Source organism: Urocampus carinirostris, chromosome 1 (genome assembly GCF_059441175.1).
Source record: "Urocampus carinirostris isolate Australia breed hairy pipefish chromosome 1, RoL_Ucar_1.0, whole genome shotgun sequence".
Lineage (NCBI taxonomy): Eukaryota > Metazoa > Chordata > Actinopteri > Syngnathiformes > Syngnathidae > Urocampus > Urocampus carinirostris.
Genome location: NC_142349.1, coordinates 28,619,465 through 28,636,944, shown reverse-complemented (window position 1 = coordinate 28,636,944; position 17,480 = coordinate 28,619,465). Strand labels below are relative to the sequence as shown.

Sequence of the window (17,480 nt, the reverse complement as noted above, 5' to 3'; positions counted from 1 at the left end):
ATAAGTGTCACATTAAAAAGGGGAAAAGCCAATCACGTTGGTTCTATGCATCAGAGCTTCAGCGGGGAACACGGTTTAACCCTTTCTGCACAACTAAGTGAGCTACTGATACATTTATTCTGTTTATAATATTGAACATTTGCAAAGGAGATTACATAGGATGCCAGTTTGTTTATGTTAATACTATTTTGACTATTATCCACTGTTTACATCATTGCAACTATTGGTCATGTTGCTTTAATTACCACACCCTTTAGGGGGGATCCGCTTTTTGTAACCAAGGAAATTTAGTGAAAAAGAAAGGCCTCAGAACAGGTTTGAATTTCTTGTTGGAGGTCAGGGCTCTCTACCCCGTTCTCCTTGCATGTTTATACAGTAATCCATTGATGTATTCTCACCTTATTTTGAGTGTCTTCACGGTTTATGGATAGCTTTATTTGCATGGGTTGTGGGGGCAGCAATGAAGACGCAACTCTGGACAGCTTTCTCCACTGTTGATTTCTGGCCTGTTTTTGGGTCGTGGCAAAGTTGGCACCAGTCCATTCCCTAATGTTGTTGGCCCAGTTATTTTTCAGTCTTCTTCTCCTCCTATTCCCTTGGACTGTGCCCTGGAGAATTATCCTGGCCAGTTCTGATGATCTTGTGACTAGAGAATACCACTGAAGTTTCTGTCATTAGAATAGAATAGAATAGAAGAATAGAATAGAATATACCTTTATTGTCATTGTTACAAAATGGGTTAACATATTGTGACAACGAAATTGGGCATGACACTCCAGTTTTACACATTCACAGTGAGGTATGAGCCAAGAAGATAAAGGAACAGAGAAGATAAGGTTATAAAACAAGGGGGATAAGGCTATAGTTATAATTTACATGGTATTTACACAAGAAATGTCGGCATGTGGGATGTTACATACAGTGTTGTCGTGATACCGTTGGTATCGTAAGGGTTGTGCAATATTGCATTTCGTGCAAAGTCATCATAGTGCAAAAAATAGTCAGCATATGCATTGGTGCAAACATAGACAACATAGTGCAGAAAAAAGGAAATGGTCAGACATTGTGCAAGGTGAGCAGTAAACGTAGTGCAGTCGACATGTGCAAGAAGATAGACATTAGTACCATTATATTCGTATGAGGTAGTGTTGGCACAAGTTTTCAGGTTTTTTGTGCTGTGTCTGTTTTGAGCAGTGAACAAACATAGTGCAGACAGCATGTACGTGAGTACCATTTTACATTCGTGTGAGGTAGTTTTTTGCAACAGTTTTCAGTTTTTTTGTGCGGTGTCTGTTTAGGGTGGTAATGGCTGTGGGGAAGAAACTGTCTCTGAGTCTGTTTGTTTTTGCTTTGTGTGACCTGTAGCGCTTGCCGGAAGGCAGCAGGTCGAAGAGGTGGTGGCCGGGGTGAGAAAAGTCCATGATGATGTTTTCTGCTCTGCTGAGGTAGCGAGAGCAGGCAATGTCCTCCAGACTGGGCAGAGAGCAGCCGACGATTCTCTGGGCTGTTTTGATGATCCTCTGGAGCTTTTTCCTGTCTGCTGCTGTGCACCCAGCATACCACACCATGATGCAGTATGTTAGGATGCTCTCCACTGTGGCTTTGTAGAAGGACACCTGCAGCTGCTGTTTTTGGTTATTTTTCCTGAGCAATCTCAGGAAGTGCAGTCGCTGCTGGGCCTTCCCTACCACCGCTCTGGTGTTTGCAGACCAGGAGAGGTCGTCGGATATGTGCACACCCAGAAATTTGAAAGAGTGGACTCTCTCTACACAGTCTCCTTTTATGGTGAGTGGTGCTGGATTCCTGCCATTCCTTCTGAAATCCAGAATCAGTTCTTTTGTTTTTTTCATTAGCTCAGGAGGTAGAGCGCTCGTCTTGGGATCAAGAGGTCGCAGGTTCGATTCCCGGCGAAGTGTCCTTGGGCAAGACATTGAATCCCTAATGCCCCCAATAAGTAGGTAGGCGCCTTGCATGGCTGACTTCCTATTGGTGTGTGAGTTTGTGTGTGTGAATGGGTGAGTGTGAAGAAAATTGTAAAGCGCTTTGGGAGGTCTTAATTGATTTGAAAAGCGCGATATAAATGCAGACCATTTACCATATACCACAGTTGAGTGTCTACTAAACTTTAATTTAGAAGTACTGCCATCCCTCTCCAGGTTTGCTCCCCAATATGAAACCCATATATATGGTTTACATGGTTACCTGTAGCAGGCGAAGCTTCCAGAATTGACTTGGATACAGCACCTTCATCATCTGTTCACCATTAAATTTGTCATCCCACTCTTCGGAGTTAAGCTGGGTCTCGTCATTGATGGGCAGCGGCCTCTGAAGTGTTGCAGAGCACTTTGCCCGCAAATATACTGACACCAGATCCTAAATCATTGGGGAAAAACGATTGCGTTCCAAAATTATGAGTAACACATTGTGCAATCTGCATTGTATCACTTGTGGCTTTCATATTTTTGTTGAAAAACTTTATTTTGTGCTATGACGTTACGTCCTTGGCTTTTCTGACACGTTAAAAGCCCTTTGATAGGTAAAAGATCTTGCATATTATTGTATTTATATTCAAATTACTTATGTATTTGAATAAATAATGAGATGAATAAATACAATATGATACATAAATAACAATTTTAAAATATGGGTCAGTAAAATAAAAAATAAAAAATATAAATGCATATTTTTTGAAATAAACACTACTCACCGAGCAACCGTCGTACTGAAGTTGTTTACTGTTGCGAGGAGCTGAAAGAGTGATGCTCAAAATGAAAAAAAAAAAGATGTCTGCCACTCAATACATTCAACAAACCATTCAGGAATAAATGTTGTATTTATTTCATGGGAGGATATACATTTTGGTAAAAGCACAACACAATGATAAGTTGCCTGGAAAAACTGTTGCTATTATTTACTTTATTTAAGTTAAAAACGTAAAGCAGTACCCAAAAAAAGCAGAAAAGTGCCTCACTAGGCAACCCCTCAATTTGCCTATGCTACAATCTGGCTCTGAATAACCAAGAAAATATTAGAGCAAGCCCCTTATGTTGAACTTTGCTTTCCTAGCATATCTTAAATATAAAATAAATTGTACATGTGTACATGTGTCCCAATGAAAGCTTGGATGTGCCATTCAAACCAAACCTGTTACATTTTGTGCGGAAGATAAACTTTTTTTTTTTTTCTTTCGTCTTTTCATCTCCATATAAGTACTACCATTCAAAGGTTTGGGTTCACCCAGACAATAGTGTGCTTTCCATGAGAAGTCAAACATTTTTTATTAATCAATTGAGTTGCACAGTAAAAAGAAAGTATAGTCGAGCTATCAAGAAGGTTATAGATAGTGATTTTTGCTTGGAGAAAAAACCCAACAACATTCTATCCTTCAAAGTTTTCTTTCGTCAAAGAATGGAAAATTCCAAGCAATTCCAATCTCAAAGTATATATTTTCATGACCTGCCTCGCTCTCTATCACAATATTAGAAAATTTGGAGACAGTCTTGTATACAGCCTTACTATACAACACAGGTTGTGTGCAACTTCAATTGTTTCTGCGATGTAATTTTAGCAACCCCAAAAGTATTAACTGCTGAAGTGTCCTCCAAAACACACGTTGGACTTGTCCAGTGATTGAGCAAATGTGACTCAAATCTATTATCGTTTCCCTCAAGAGACATTCCACTCAGATCTATAAATGCTCCTTCAGTGTTTTGTGCTTTCACCTGAATGTCTCCCAAAAAACATTTTGATGTTTTAGTCAATACATTTTTTTCTCTTGATGTTTCGTCACACACACCGTTTAGTGTTTGAGTGTGTACGAGGTTGGGAATTTTCCTTCTTTTTTTTTTTTTAATTAAATAGAAAGAAAATATTTACTTTACTTATAAACAAACACAAGATTCTCACCTTAATTATTGTCATATATTTATTTATGTAAACTCAGGAAACAAGATAATGTGCATAAACCTAGGTACAACCTGAAGTTGTATTGCTCACTGGCTTCCACCAGAGCCTGGGTGAAAAAAAATCCATCCGTTTTAATGTCTGCTGCAAACCTTTAGTATAATCTGAAGAACATAAAAGCCACAGAGAGAGTAGATGTTTTTCTTTACTAGACAAAAGAGTCAGTATCGTTCCAGGACAAGGGTTTTATTTTTGCCTCACTGTAAGTGCAGCCCTGTAAATGGTCTTGAACTCGTACCGCTCTTTTCTACTTACAAAATCCACAAAGTGCTTTGACAGCATCGTCTCCTTTTCTCAGTGATGAAAATCGATACTTTGCTTTCGAACATTGTCGTAATAGGCGTAGTGCCAAATATACAATTTTAAAGGTTGGGGACTCTTTCACTATAAATAAAGCACCTTTATTTGTACATCCTGTCATTTTGTCTCTCTATTTTAGTATGAATGGACTGACAATATATAGGTGAAAAGTGTATTTATTTGTAATAAATGATGAACAAGTACAACACAGATACATTATATATCTATATATCTATATATATATACAGATAGATATAGATATAAACACATGTTTATATGTTTATAACAGTTTAGACGTATACCATTCAACAAGTTCAAACAGAACAAATAACATCCCCAAATAGACATTACATTTTTTTCACAATAATATCACAACACTTGTATAATGTTTCAAAAAGCCATGACTTGAACGAAATAAACATCAGCCTCATCATCATTGCGCAATAGAACACATACATAAAAACAATACTAGGCACAAGATGTTTTGGTATTTCACTTTTAAAAATGTTGCATTACATAAAATGTCTGCACGGTTAAATCCTTTCAACATGAGCAAAATACGTTATGGTGTTGACTCTGCATCACAATGATGTATGGCAAATTTGAACTGTTCTTCTTCAACTATATATTTGCAGTCGAGAGCCGATGGTTGCGCTGCTACGTTGCCACATCTCACAACAATTAAGTATGAGTCTTGTAATCCAAAAAAATATTTTGGATTCAACAAGGACACGAATAAGTGGAAATTACGCGCAACCAACAAACGCAACAGGTGGGCAATGATGCTATAAGAAATAATCACAGATGAGAATAACAAGAACCTGAAATATGTAAGTTTATATCGCCGCATCAATTAATTGGCAGCACCAACAGACGATTTTTACTGGCCAGCAACGTTTCTCAATTTTATTTTCCAAACAGGTCCCTCCAATGAATTTGCATGTACCGCGTTTGACCCACACTACACATTTGATGATTAGAAATCTAAAATTACAATGGCCGGCAGAATACAAACTAATTTTTGAGTCAAAGGCTTTAATCTCTATAACAGGGGTGCTCATTATGTCGATCGTGTTTTACTGTTCGGGTCGATCGCAGAGGTGTGACCTGTTGATCACGGGAAAGCTTCTTCAATGTTCTGTATTTGTCGCACATAGAGCCATCTACTGTTGCAGTCATATGTAACATGTCAGCATGAACATCAACATTGCTCATTTAATTGGATACCTCACACTTTTGTATGAGAAACAAAAATTAATTTCAATTATTGATGTATATTTTTAAATTCTTCATCTTTACATATGATTGAAGGAGTATTTCATAGTAATTGCATATCCGTGTACTTTTCATAAAATGTATGTCTTACAAATGCAAAAAAAAATAAAAAAAATCCATCAATTGAACTGCGTTACTTATGATTTCTTGCAATAGTGCCATTGGAGAAAAACATTAGCAATTCAAAAAAACTGACTTGAGTTGAGTCCTGGTGTTGACACTTATCACAACTTGACTATCATATTGTGTATTTTATTTTGAAGTTGACATATTTGACTTACTTAAGCGTGCATTGTGAATAATAGCCACCATTCAATTACATGACTTTCTTAAAGCTTGACTGCATTTGAATATTAATTCCTCTCTGTTTTTTGTAGTACTGAATAATGTGCAAAGAATCATCAATCGATGGAAAAATAATTAAAAAGTTTTGCACTTTTAGGGGTGAGTAGATAATTTTGACGCGGTCAATTAGTAAGTAGCACACATGCTGAACGAGCATGAGCCCCCTTGGTTCATAATGGTTGAGATGTGTAATTAATGTACGGATTGGGTTATTTTTCTTACATTTCCAACCATTTTCTTAGTCAGATTTTAATGACAAGTCTAAAAAAATTCATGAAGCGACCTTTTTTTCAACAAATATAATAAAAAGTAATGTTGAAGAACACCGACCGTCAGCAAAAAAATTATATTAGAAAGCATTGCAGAAGACATATCAAGCATCACATTTAGCGACTCAAAGGGTGGGAATTCAGACACTTAGATGATGTGATAGGCACTGTATTTATATTCAAATCTAAAATGAAAACATTGCATTGGCAAGACATTACAAGTACGCAAATACTATGCAGCTTGGAATGTTTATGGACTCCCCAAAAAACCCTTATTTGATACTCCTCATTTCTTTTCCTCATCTTTCATCAGCTTCTTACTATTCTTCCTGCGCTTGAAACATTTTACATCAGCTCACCTTGACAGATATATTTTCGTTCTCTCAGCAGTGTGTAAAAAGTTCTTTTTAATTAACATTCAAATATTGTGATTTTCATTACTGCTGGTATGAATCAGGAATGAAATAATAATATATGTTTTCCCAAATATCGTAAGTGACAACTTGCATTTTATAGAGCATACGTCTCTACTGTTATGTCAGCTTTCACTGACAGGCCAAAGGTGAAGAAAAAATATCCTTCCTAGGCTTAGGGCTGAAGCTGGTGCATTTATTGCACCCTGGAAAAGATATGTAAATCAGTACACACAGAGAACCTTATTGTAACAGATAACCGACATTGGCACACATCTGTCAAAAGGCCAGGTTGCTTTACAAAAACAAATTGTACTCAATAATCCTCATGTTCAGAACAATAACATCAAAACTTTGCATGTTGCATTCTCATAAATGCTTTCAACTGGTACATTTTGAGCGTTTCTGAATGTTTTAAAATACCAGAAATGTTTATTTCAAACTGGTGTAATGCCATTTGCATGCAATGCAGATCATTTCATTTCATTTGACTAAGGGCATAAGTTTGAGTTGAGAATTGGTGGGGACATTGCGCATTTTTAAAATTGATCACCTAATATTGGTGGGGACAATCATTGTATCGTGGTGATACGTTCCTTCCATCCATGCCAAAACTATGCCATTGCATTTCACCATAATAAAAATTTACAAACACGCACAGGGAGTTGTTTAAGTGTATGTCTCCTTTAAAATTTAAAGTGTATTTAAAATTTGTCACCGGAAAATAGTTGTGGACATTTCTGGTGTACCAGATTGTAACATTTCTAGTACCAATAATAACACGAAGGAATGCTAACTTTTTGTTTTGAAAAAGGCTGAAACATTCCGTCTTCCTGCAAGCTTCCTTCTCCTCAAAAGCTCCATCTGTCACTTGGAGCTGTGGCTGTGTTTACTACAAGGCTCCCCTGGGTGTTTGGTGGCTCCACCATAAACCTCCACTCCACTCTCAGTCCACGGAGCCACGCTGCCCTGGGTCACCGCTCCACAACGAGCCAAACTGGCCACCTGCTCGGCGGACAGGACACGGTCCCAAAGAGCCAATTGGGACAACTCTCCAACTAAAGCTTGAGTTGAATCAAAGCCTCCACCAAGGGAATCCTAGATTGAAAAATGAGCTCAGTGAGAGGCACATTTCTCGGGCTGCTGACCCAAAAAACACATTTTGCGATTAATAGACTTACGAGCTGAGATCCTAAGCTTATGAAAAACGTCAACGGTGAGGCCGAAGCCCACCTCCATCAATCGTTTACAAACTATTCATTCTCTCAATGTGTCAATGCACATACCTGCTCTTGGCCGAGGATTAACACTCCTCCAGGTCTGATATAATGGCCAGAAGATAGGCTGTGGCCCTCTCCCTTTAGTTTTCCCCCTTGGAATGCCTGCCAGTCTCCTCCTTTCTGGTTCCAGCTCACACATATGTGCTGCCAGTTACCTTTCGAAAGGTTCAGTGGTAGTTGAGCCACCTAGCGGCGAGGCAGAAGAAACACATGCAAAATTAGGTATTCATCCCCATTATGTAACATTTCACTGCCTGCAATTTTGCTGGCTTCAAGGCTAAGTTGATCCTTGGGGCATCTTTAGTATGATTGGCTCGTTAAAATATATTTTAGGTCAGTGTTGCAGTCGATCACCCTTGAAGGCAGACAAGGGGATATCGTCTTTTGCGGTATTGTTATTGCTCTTTATAGCAATATAAAGATTGAAAATCTAGGTGTTATATTTGATCCTAATCTGTCGTTTCAGTTACACGTGAAAAATATTACTAGAATAGCTTTTTACCACCTCCGTAATATTGCGAAGATTCGTTCGTTGCTGTCCCAATCAGATGCAGAGGTTTTAATTCATGCGTTTATTACTTCTCGGCTTGATTACTGTAATGTATTGCTTTCTGGTCTCCCGATGTCTAGCATTAAAAGTTTGTGGCTGGTTCAGAATGCGGCAGCTAGACTTCTGACTAAGACCAAAAAGTTTGAGAATATTACTCCTGTATTGGCCAACTTGCACAGGCTCCCAGTCCACTTAAGATGTGACTTTAAAGTTCTCATATTAAAATATAAATGTTTGTATGGGCTTGCACCCTCTTATCTCTCTGATTTGATTTCCCCCCTATGTTCCTGCACGGAGTCTGCGCTCGGAAAATGCCGGTCTACTTGTGACTCCGAGAGACAAGAAGTCTGCAGGCTCGAGAGCATTCTCCATCCGGGCCGCGGTGTTATGGAACGCCCTGCCTCCGGAGATAAGATCTGCAACCTCAACGGAAGTTTTTAAATCAAGGCTTAAGACACACTTCTATTCCAAAGCTTATGATTGATGCCCACCTCATATTCTGTATTGTCCTGTCTTTTTCCGACTGCCTGCCTGGTGGCGATACGAGGAAGAAGGACGATTTGAGATGATTCAGCGGACCAGCGTCTGACCTGAAGCATGTCAACCCCTGCATTTACCAGCTGGCAGAGATGGGAAGCTGCGTCGTGGCCGTAATAGACTTTCTGGACTAGTTTACAGGCTGGGGGCATCGTTGCTGTCATGCTCTTTCCGGACATCTTCAACATCTTACCTAATGTTTACTATTCCTTGTACAGTAATGCTAATTGTAATTCACCCTGGTCAATCCTGGAAGGGGGATTACCACGTGTGAGGTCCTTTCTCAAGGTTTCTCTTTTTTCCTCACGCTGAGGTTTTTGAGTTGTTCCTTGCCCGCATGCCGGTTTAGTATCAGGTAACTGTGCACTTTTGTAATTGTAATCCTGTACAGTCCTTAGATACATTTTTGTGTTTAAGGGCTATATAAATAAATGTGACTTGACTTGACTTGTGTGCTTGGATACGGTCTTTCTGTTGACACCATAGGAAAATGTTTTGATATTGTGTGTTTAAATAAAGATAAATATGTGTGCATTGCAGTATTTGATATTGTAATTGCAAATTTTGAAATGTTCTTTAGTGAAAAACTAAAACATCTGTAATCCATTTGACCTGAGCAGCTGGATGGCAGCAAATCATGTCAGCTTGCTCTAGGTGAGTCTTATGCCATGTAACATGAATACCATTTTATTGACCTGCAAGTATTTTAAACAAATTGAATATAATTGAAATGTCCTTGTTGTCATTTATATCAGCATTGTGAAACATCGTATGCAACAAGATTAGACATGTGGCTTTAGGGTACACATGTAATAAAGACTTTTAAGTAAAAAAACGACTGTTAGGATAAGAATGCAAACATATTTACAATTTAGTGCTTCGATACTGGCCTAAGTTATAACAATAGTGCAATGAAACAATGTGCAACAAAACTTAACAGCATATTAACACTTAGCAGCAATGCATGTTTAAATGATAGCTTTACGTTTAAATGAATATTGTTTTGTTTTTTAATTATCGTAGTTCTTTTCACGACTAAGAGGTTCTAAATAATACACAGTGTTCCTTAAAGAAATAAACACAAAATTTACCATTATTGAAATGCACAACAATATTTAATTTATTATTCCTCAGTCGTAAAATTCCTTTTTTTAAATTGCCATAAACGCCATCCACTAATGCTATTGTCCCAGACGGGACACTAGCCACTGAGTCCAGTGTCATAGACGCAGCCTGCAATGCGGAAATGTTCATGTAATGCAAACCATTTAGAATATTTAAATTTAAATGGTAACAAGGGATTTTCATACTTTTATATTTCACAGAAAAGAATGTGCACCAGTTGGTCAATAAATAAAACAAATGTGCATTTTCTGCTATTGTTTTCAGCAAAGATATACAGCAGTCATCTGAGAAATACAGTATTTATCAAAATAATACAATATGCTCTCATCCTTATGAAGGTCAAAATGCTCAATTTATACTGACATTGACTTTAAGCAATATTGCCCAGCCCATTTTTCTTTTTTTTATTGTTGCAAAAACACCCATAACAGGTGACCTCTTATGGAAAATAACTAAAATGTAAAACAAAAGATGCCTCAGACTGTTTCAGTACCTTGTCGTTGATAAGCAGTTCGGTTGGCGTGTGCAGACCTTGTAGCAGCACCAGTTCATTGGGTTGCTCAGAAACAGCATAGGAAATGGGCGTCCCGATACCTCCTTCAGTGGGACGTATCCAAAGGCAGAAAGTGAAGGCCCTTAACTTGGGGATGGACTTCTTAACCCTAGCGTAAATGTAGTTTGTACGATATGGGAAAGATAGTCTGCAGCCCTCTGGAAAATGATCAGCTAAAACAGACAGGAATGCAAAAGAGCGTCAGTAAAAAGGACAAAAGCCTTTTTTAATAGGTAACATTTGTACTGGTTTTCTAAGTGTACATTTGATTTTTTTAGCAGGTCCTAATTTATTAACAGGCTTGCTTTGTAAGCTAAACCTATAACTTTATCTGACATGTATCAACAACGTAACACATTTTGTGATTACATCTTTCTATTTGTGCTCTCTTGAGAAGTACCTTCCTCCAGCCCCGAGAGTCGATGATGTAACTTCTTGATTCCCTCTTCCATTTCCTGTTGGTGCCTTTGAGTTTCCAGCCTCAAGGCTTTTCTTTCTTTGTCCAACAGATCAACCTTCTTTTCCAGCTCCCCTTCCAGGTCCTCAATCCTCCAATGGCTTTCTGTACCCATTTTTTGCCCGGCCGAAGTTTTGGGGCCAAAGGATTTTCTGCCGTCATCCAGTATTGTGGAAGCGTCAAAGTCTGTTTGGTTGTGAGGAAATAGATTTATGTCCACCTATAGAGCAAGAAGACAACATGGAGACATTATTGTGATCGCAATTTCACAGGGAAGGAAGAACATATCATAACATTTAGGAAAATGTTTCTTTTTAAAGATTATATTGACTTAATTGGCGGCACCCTTATTTCTTTCTAGGTCTTGAAACACACTTAAAAATGCTAATCAGAAGAAATTCCTTTCGTCTTTTTGGGGGGGTTGTCAATTATGTGATGTGATGTTTTTTTCATCATGGCTGAAAGGAAAAAATATAAAGGAATGAATAAATGAATAAATATCTAAATAAAGACATAAATAAATAAATAAATGGATACATATAATGTCTGAACGCTTTGGCTCAAACCTGCCAAATCTTTTTTTTTCATTTGGGTGGTTTGTTAAATTTGAAATGGGATTTTTTGCATCATGTCCAAAAAGGAAAAAAAAAACATGAAGAAAAAAAAATCAAGATTAGGCAACAAAAAAACCTTTAAAACAAGATTAAATAGAGCAGCAAAATTACCAATTATGTTTTGAATTGTTGTTCCCATTTTACACTATTCTTAAATGTACTGCATAAGGTAATATAGATAGAGGTCAATATATAGAAGAATTCAATCAGTTTCCCCGGGACAAGCATTATGTAAAAGTGATGCTTCTGGAATTCATCTCACTAAAACCATGTTCTTGTTTAGAAGGTGTACAATCCACATCCGATTATTCTGACATTTGATTTTGCAGTCAAATTTCATAAACAGTAGTAGCGTATGCGACATTCAATGTCAATTTGATTTAACATATACAGACTGCTACGTATGTTTTTGCTTCAAATCTGTAACTCAAAAATTAAAACGTAAGGGTTTTATTTTATGAGGGCATTTGCTTACAGGCCCGGTCACACAGCCTTTCACGGGCGTATCGCGGCTTAATCACGGCCAGATATTTCTGCCCGTGAAGCAGACGCTGTTGGACGCTTTGAGATCGCGATACAGACGTGATACAGCCGTGCTTTACACGTGGTATGAAATTCACACGCGGTAGGCCGCGCGAAAAAGTTTTGCGCTGCTCAAAAATTTAGACCACGGGTAACCACGGGCGGCACAGCGATGCAGCCGCGGTTACCCGCGATAAGGACGCGGAACAGTCGCCGGCCAATTTTGCACATTTTCCACCGCGGGCAACCACGGGCAAAAAAAAAACCGCACACATACAGACGCGAAAGGCTGTGTGACCGGGCCTTTACTTGTTGCAAATAAACACATAGAGTAGTTCAGCTTGGATACACTAGCAGGAAATTAGGAATAAATAACCTGCCATTGTCTTTTCCATGCTCTAGGTTCCACTTTCTTCTCATCATATGTTATTTTTTGTCAGTTTAATATAAGTTCGTGGTTAGACACTATAGAAAAAAAGCGGGATCATTTATAACTGTTACTTTAATGTGGAATTAGACGTGGTGGTCATATCAAATATGGCAGGTGAGAGTAATACACAAATGACAATGGGGAAATGACATTGATCCAAATGTTTTTTTACATTAACGTTTGCGAGGAAAGAATTCTGATTGCTACTGTGCCCGATTTGCAGATTCTACGAGGAACTTGCTAACACTTTTAACCCGAGGGGTGGGGAAGTCTTGCATACATAAAAACAGAAGACAGTCATCACTGGTGAGTCGTGGCAAAAGCGATAAAGACATGTATTTAATCTTCAAAAAACAGTTTACTAGTATTCATCCTGTTCATCTAAAACAGATACATAAACTGGAAGCATTCTTATTCTCGTTCATTTTTCGAGATGCACCAGTGTCTTATAGTTAAGATTTGTTTTGGATTCCAACATATATAAAATAAATTGCATTTTTTAATTAGTGAGTAATTGGTTTGGGTCCTTGTTTTAGCCTCCCTGTATGGAGAGTGCATGTTCAGTTGGTGCATGTTTTGTCAAAGAATATTCCAATATGTGACTACGTGATTAGTTGGTGACCATTTAAGGTTGTACACCGCTTCTTACCAGTGGTGAGCGAGTGTAAGCTACACTCCATATGTGACCCTAATGTATAGAAAATAAGCGTCTGGCTGCACATTGGTTAAAGCTTGTACGTGTGCTCATAACCCGCAACATAAATATTTTAGTGATGTACTTTCTGATAACACGGCAGAGCACAGAACACCATCCTTCGTATGGTTCTTTGATAGCTTGGGAATCTATTCTCAAATATTTCCTTTTTTTTCGCTTTGCCCGAGATTGAGCTTGAGGCTGGTATTTGTTTACACATGAAGATAAACAATCCGTATTCAAGAGGGAAACTAATTCATACTAGTTGCTTCTTCTGGATTTATATATAAATGCATGAATGTGGAAGCACTAAATACTTTGAGAATCGGCAATTAATAAAAATAAAGCTTTCACAACTGATCATAAAATGTGCATTATGCAATCTTGCTGAAAATCAACCTATCAATATGTAGACATGTTTTTTATTGTTGTTAGCCTGTCTTCAAAAGCATCTGTTTTACAAATCGGCCATGACAACACAATCTGATTTGAGCACGATATGGCTGCTGGACCTAGTACCCACTCGTAGAAACGTGACTATGTTGTTGAGAGAAAAACACAGGTGATGGCTCCTCAAGAAAACAACATCGTGTGCAATGTGATCTTGCAGTATTTTAAAAAAAAAATCAGGACAAAAAGAACAGTTAAGGCATGAAACAACATGAGAAAAAATGACTGTAATCTGCAAAATTAGGCTACACGAGTATTGGTTTGAAAGTGAGGAGCTCTACAAAGAGGCAACTGATGAATTATGTATGATGTTGCCTTCCACAAAAGGGGGGTTATAAATCTTCAGAATCTGCACAGATGAGAGTACATTTCATATTACGCTGCCTGTTACTGACCCCTGCCTGCTTTTCCTCTTTTCCCCCTCTATTACTTTATCTCCATGCTTCCTGTTCACACACTTCACTCCCCCCTCCATTTCCCTCCTCCCAGGCATGTTATCCTTTTAGCGTTTTTTGTAAATTGATGGGCAATCTGCTGACTTGGCTTAAATAGCTGAAGAGATCATTCGCAAAACAGTTTTTTGTTGTAAAATGCAATTTTACTTATCCGTAATTAATCAGTCAAGATGTACTCTCTTAGAGTGAAGGGGCTCACCAGTTGTTTCTTATTTTAAATGTCATACTTGTGCTAAAACACACATAGCAACACCCCCTATCTGCTTTTAATGAAAGTTATTTTTCATGCTGCTAACCTTCACAAAGGCTCACTTGTCTTTAACACCACGTGTACACAGTGACAATTTTAAACTTGAAAGGGTCCCTGATGACTATTTCTACCGAAGCAAATGACATTTTCTCAGCATGGGTCTTTTTAAACAGTTTCAATTGTGGAAACACTCCCCTGTCTTGGAAGTCATGCGAGCGCTTTGGGATAAGAAGTTGGATTCATTACACATCTGCTGTGCATGAACGGGGGCTGCGGGTGAGGGTGATTACTGTTGTCCCTGCACGTACCTCTAGTTTTTCTATGCGGTCTTTGAGCTGACTGATGGCCTGTTCCAGCTCATCCACAGCCCGTGCAGTCAGCACGTGGTCGGGGCTGTCCCGCACCATCACCCGCTCCAGGTGCACCCTCTCTGACGGGCTCTCTCCTCCCCGTATGCCCAACACACCTCTGCGCCTGTTGGCATCACCCCCACGACCATCCAGACCCTTTTCACATTCGGAGAGTTTTCCCGTCAGCTCCCTGATAGTCCGCTGGTCGGATTGTATCTGCTCCTTTTGCTGCAGGATTGTCTGACGAAGCTCGTCCGCGGTGGTGCGGAGATATCCCCAGTCCTCTCCTGCGTACAGCGACGACTCGTCCGCTTGTTCTAAGTTTTTCGGGTTGCACTCTCCGGCCGGAATCGGTGTGCAAATGAGTCGGCTGACTGCCGGGTCGTGCCCGGTCAATCCCGTGACCCCATCGAGCCCGACGTGAAAAGTCGGCGCCTCGGATTCGGGCACTTCAGAACCGTGGAGAGCGCCCATCGTGCCGCTCCTAGCTGCGGAGCCCCTTGTTGCGGGAGCCCGCGTGGAGCCAGCCAGGTACAGAGAGCGGTTGTCGGCTGCCAGTTGCTGGCGCGCCACCTTCGCACTACCGGTGTGGACGGCGGCGATGATGCAGATCACCGCGCCGATGAAGGCCACCATGCCGGCGGCCAAGATTATCACGATGAACTTCAGGGTGGCGGCTGAGACGATCGACGATCAAAAAAATCCGATCATAAGAGCAACAAGCCGGGATGGACAAAAAGTGTTTGAACGCAGCAAAATCATGCACTTGATGCCTTTTGATCTGAAGAACAAACGACCAACGTAGATGATGTGGACATAAGAGTGCTTTGGCGGAGTTATCGTGGAGTCGGCAAAACGCTTCGAAGCGGAGTGGGTTTCTGTTACAACCTCCTTGGTGCTGTGCGCAGCGCGCATGTGCTTACTGAAAAGATGCACCCTGGCGATAACAATTAGGGCAAAGTGAGAGCAACACTTAGCCAGTACCGAATGTGCTTTGACAGTGCGTGCGCATAATCTGGCGATGTATGGATGAATACTGATAGAAATAGCTCGTTCGATCGGCTATATTAATGATAAGTATGATTATTATTATTTTAACATTATTATTGGCATTGTTTTTCAATATTGTGATTGCCTTTGTATTTATTCTTGGTATCAGTTGCATATTGTAAATCAATAAGATAGCCTCTGACTGTTCTATTGAACTAAGTCACTTGTTGCTAGGCAGAAATTGAGAAGTGCATGTTATGAACGTGATTTGCTTTGTTTGCTTTTTGTCCGTTTTGGAATGGCCTAAGACCCTTACATCTTTCACTAGATTTCCAAGGACAGCATTTTTTTTCAATCCAAGCAGTACTTTTAAGTATTAACAGATGCATTGTTTCCATGGACTGTAACAGGGATCTTCCGTCCAAAATGTAGAAAGAGCCATAAGAGACCATAATTTTGGGTGGACCCAAACAGCTGAAGGTCCCTGTCCATCCCCGCAGAAACAGGGCAAGAAGTGGTCGAGTGACTTTCACATCGTCAGAACAGGAACCGCCAGGACAAGGCACGGATGCAGCCAAGGGACTTTGTCTTCACCGCTGGGACAGGGATGTGGAAATTTCCCGTGGGGTATATTGGTTGTTGGGTCATTTTGTCTTTTGTTACCATGTCAGGTTTGGTTTTTGTTTGTTGTTTGGATGCTTTGCTAGTTGCTTCAATATTTGGCTGTACAATATCTGGTTTGTTCTTGTTTTATGTTCCTGGTTTTTGTTAATGAATACCATCCATTTTTGGGCACACCTGCGTCAGTTAACACTGACACATTAACACTGGGGACGGGGTTAAGATTGCCAAATAACATCAACCACACCTCTTTTTCAAAATGCAATAACGATCTGAATAGGTTCTGCCAGATCACAGGTAAATCTGTCATTTAGACATAGCTTCTTTCTATCTTGCTACGTTTTCTAATGCATGTCTGAGTTTGTTATTGTTTATATCATCCAACTATCTCTCTCAGCCCACTAGTGTCTCGCCCAGGTATCCTTCATTGTCTTTTTTCTGGCTATGTCCAAATGTGCTCACTACAATGTATATAGTCCACAAGGGATCACGCTATTTTGTAGTCGTGTCCGAATATCTTGGTAGCATAAATGTAGTATACATATAATCAACTCTCCTCTATGTTCAATACCAAAGACATTTATGAAATAAAACACAACGTTGTTGGTTGATCACCTGCCTCAAGCCTTTAACTGAGAGCACCAAGTGATAACAAATGATATTTGACTCAATATACGACTATTGTATAGGTCAAGTCAGCCATGCATTAATATTGCATGGACTGTATATCCGCCTGTTTGCTGGCGGAATTGAGCCTGGGGCCAAACTGCATTCTGAGGACGTTTTTCTTTTGCTTCACTGCAACCAATGCTTTTAACATCCCCCACCAGCTCCGTCTAATCATTTGTAGCTCAGCTTCACATTCCAAGCATATATATACTGTGGAGATGTGTGCATGCGTGGTAATAAATCAACTCCAAGGTTCCCTGTGGAGCACCTCCACCACAAAATGCCTGATAGAATGATGACTCTGGAGCTGGCCATGTGAGTGTCTGTGCGTGTGTTTTTTAAACAGGCACAGCTTCAGCCAAGTGCTA

At 39.6% G+C, this 17,480-nt stretch overlaps 1 protein-coding gene across 1 annotated transcript; it reads right to left on the bottom strand.

Moving 5' to 3' along the window:
* Positions 1–6,092: 6,092 nt before the first annotated feature.
* nptxra (neuronal pentraxin receptor a) lies at positions 6,093–15,791 on the bottom strand. Its single transcript, XM_088333575.1, has 5 exons — positions 14,791–15,791; positions 11,011–11,287; positions 10,551–10,783; positions 7,852–8,031; positions 6,093–7,663 (listed from the first exon to the last, which is right to left on the bottom strand). The coding sequence occupies exons 1-5, from the start codon at positions 15,466–15,468 to the stop codon at positions 7,433–7,435; spliced, it is 1,599 nt and encodes a 532-aa protein (XP_088189701.1). The 5' UTR covers positions 15,469–15,791; the 3' UTR covers positions 6,093–7,432.
* Between the last annotated feature and the right edge of the window lie 1,689 nt (positions 15,792–17,480).

Coding starts and splice junctions, on each gene's coding strand:
- nptxra (XM_088333575.1), bottom strand. CDS start 15,468: ATGGTGGCCTTCATCGGCGCGGTGATCTGCATCATCGCCGCCGTCCAC. Junction 10,784..11,010: donor ACTCTCGGGGCTGGAGGAAG/GTACTTCTCAAG, acceptor TGTCTGTTTTAG/CTGATCATTTTCCAGAGGGC. Junction 7,664..7,851: donor TAATCCTCGGCCAAGAGCAG/GTATGTGCATTG, acceptor TTTTCAATCTAG/GATTCCCTTGGTGGAGGCTT.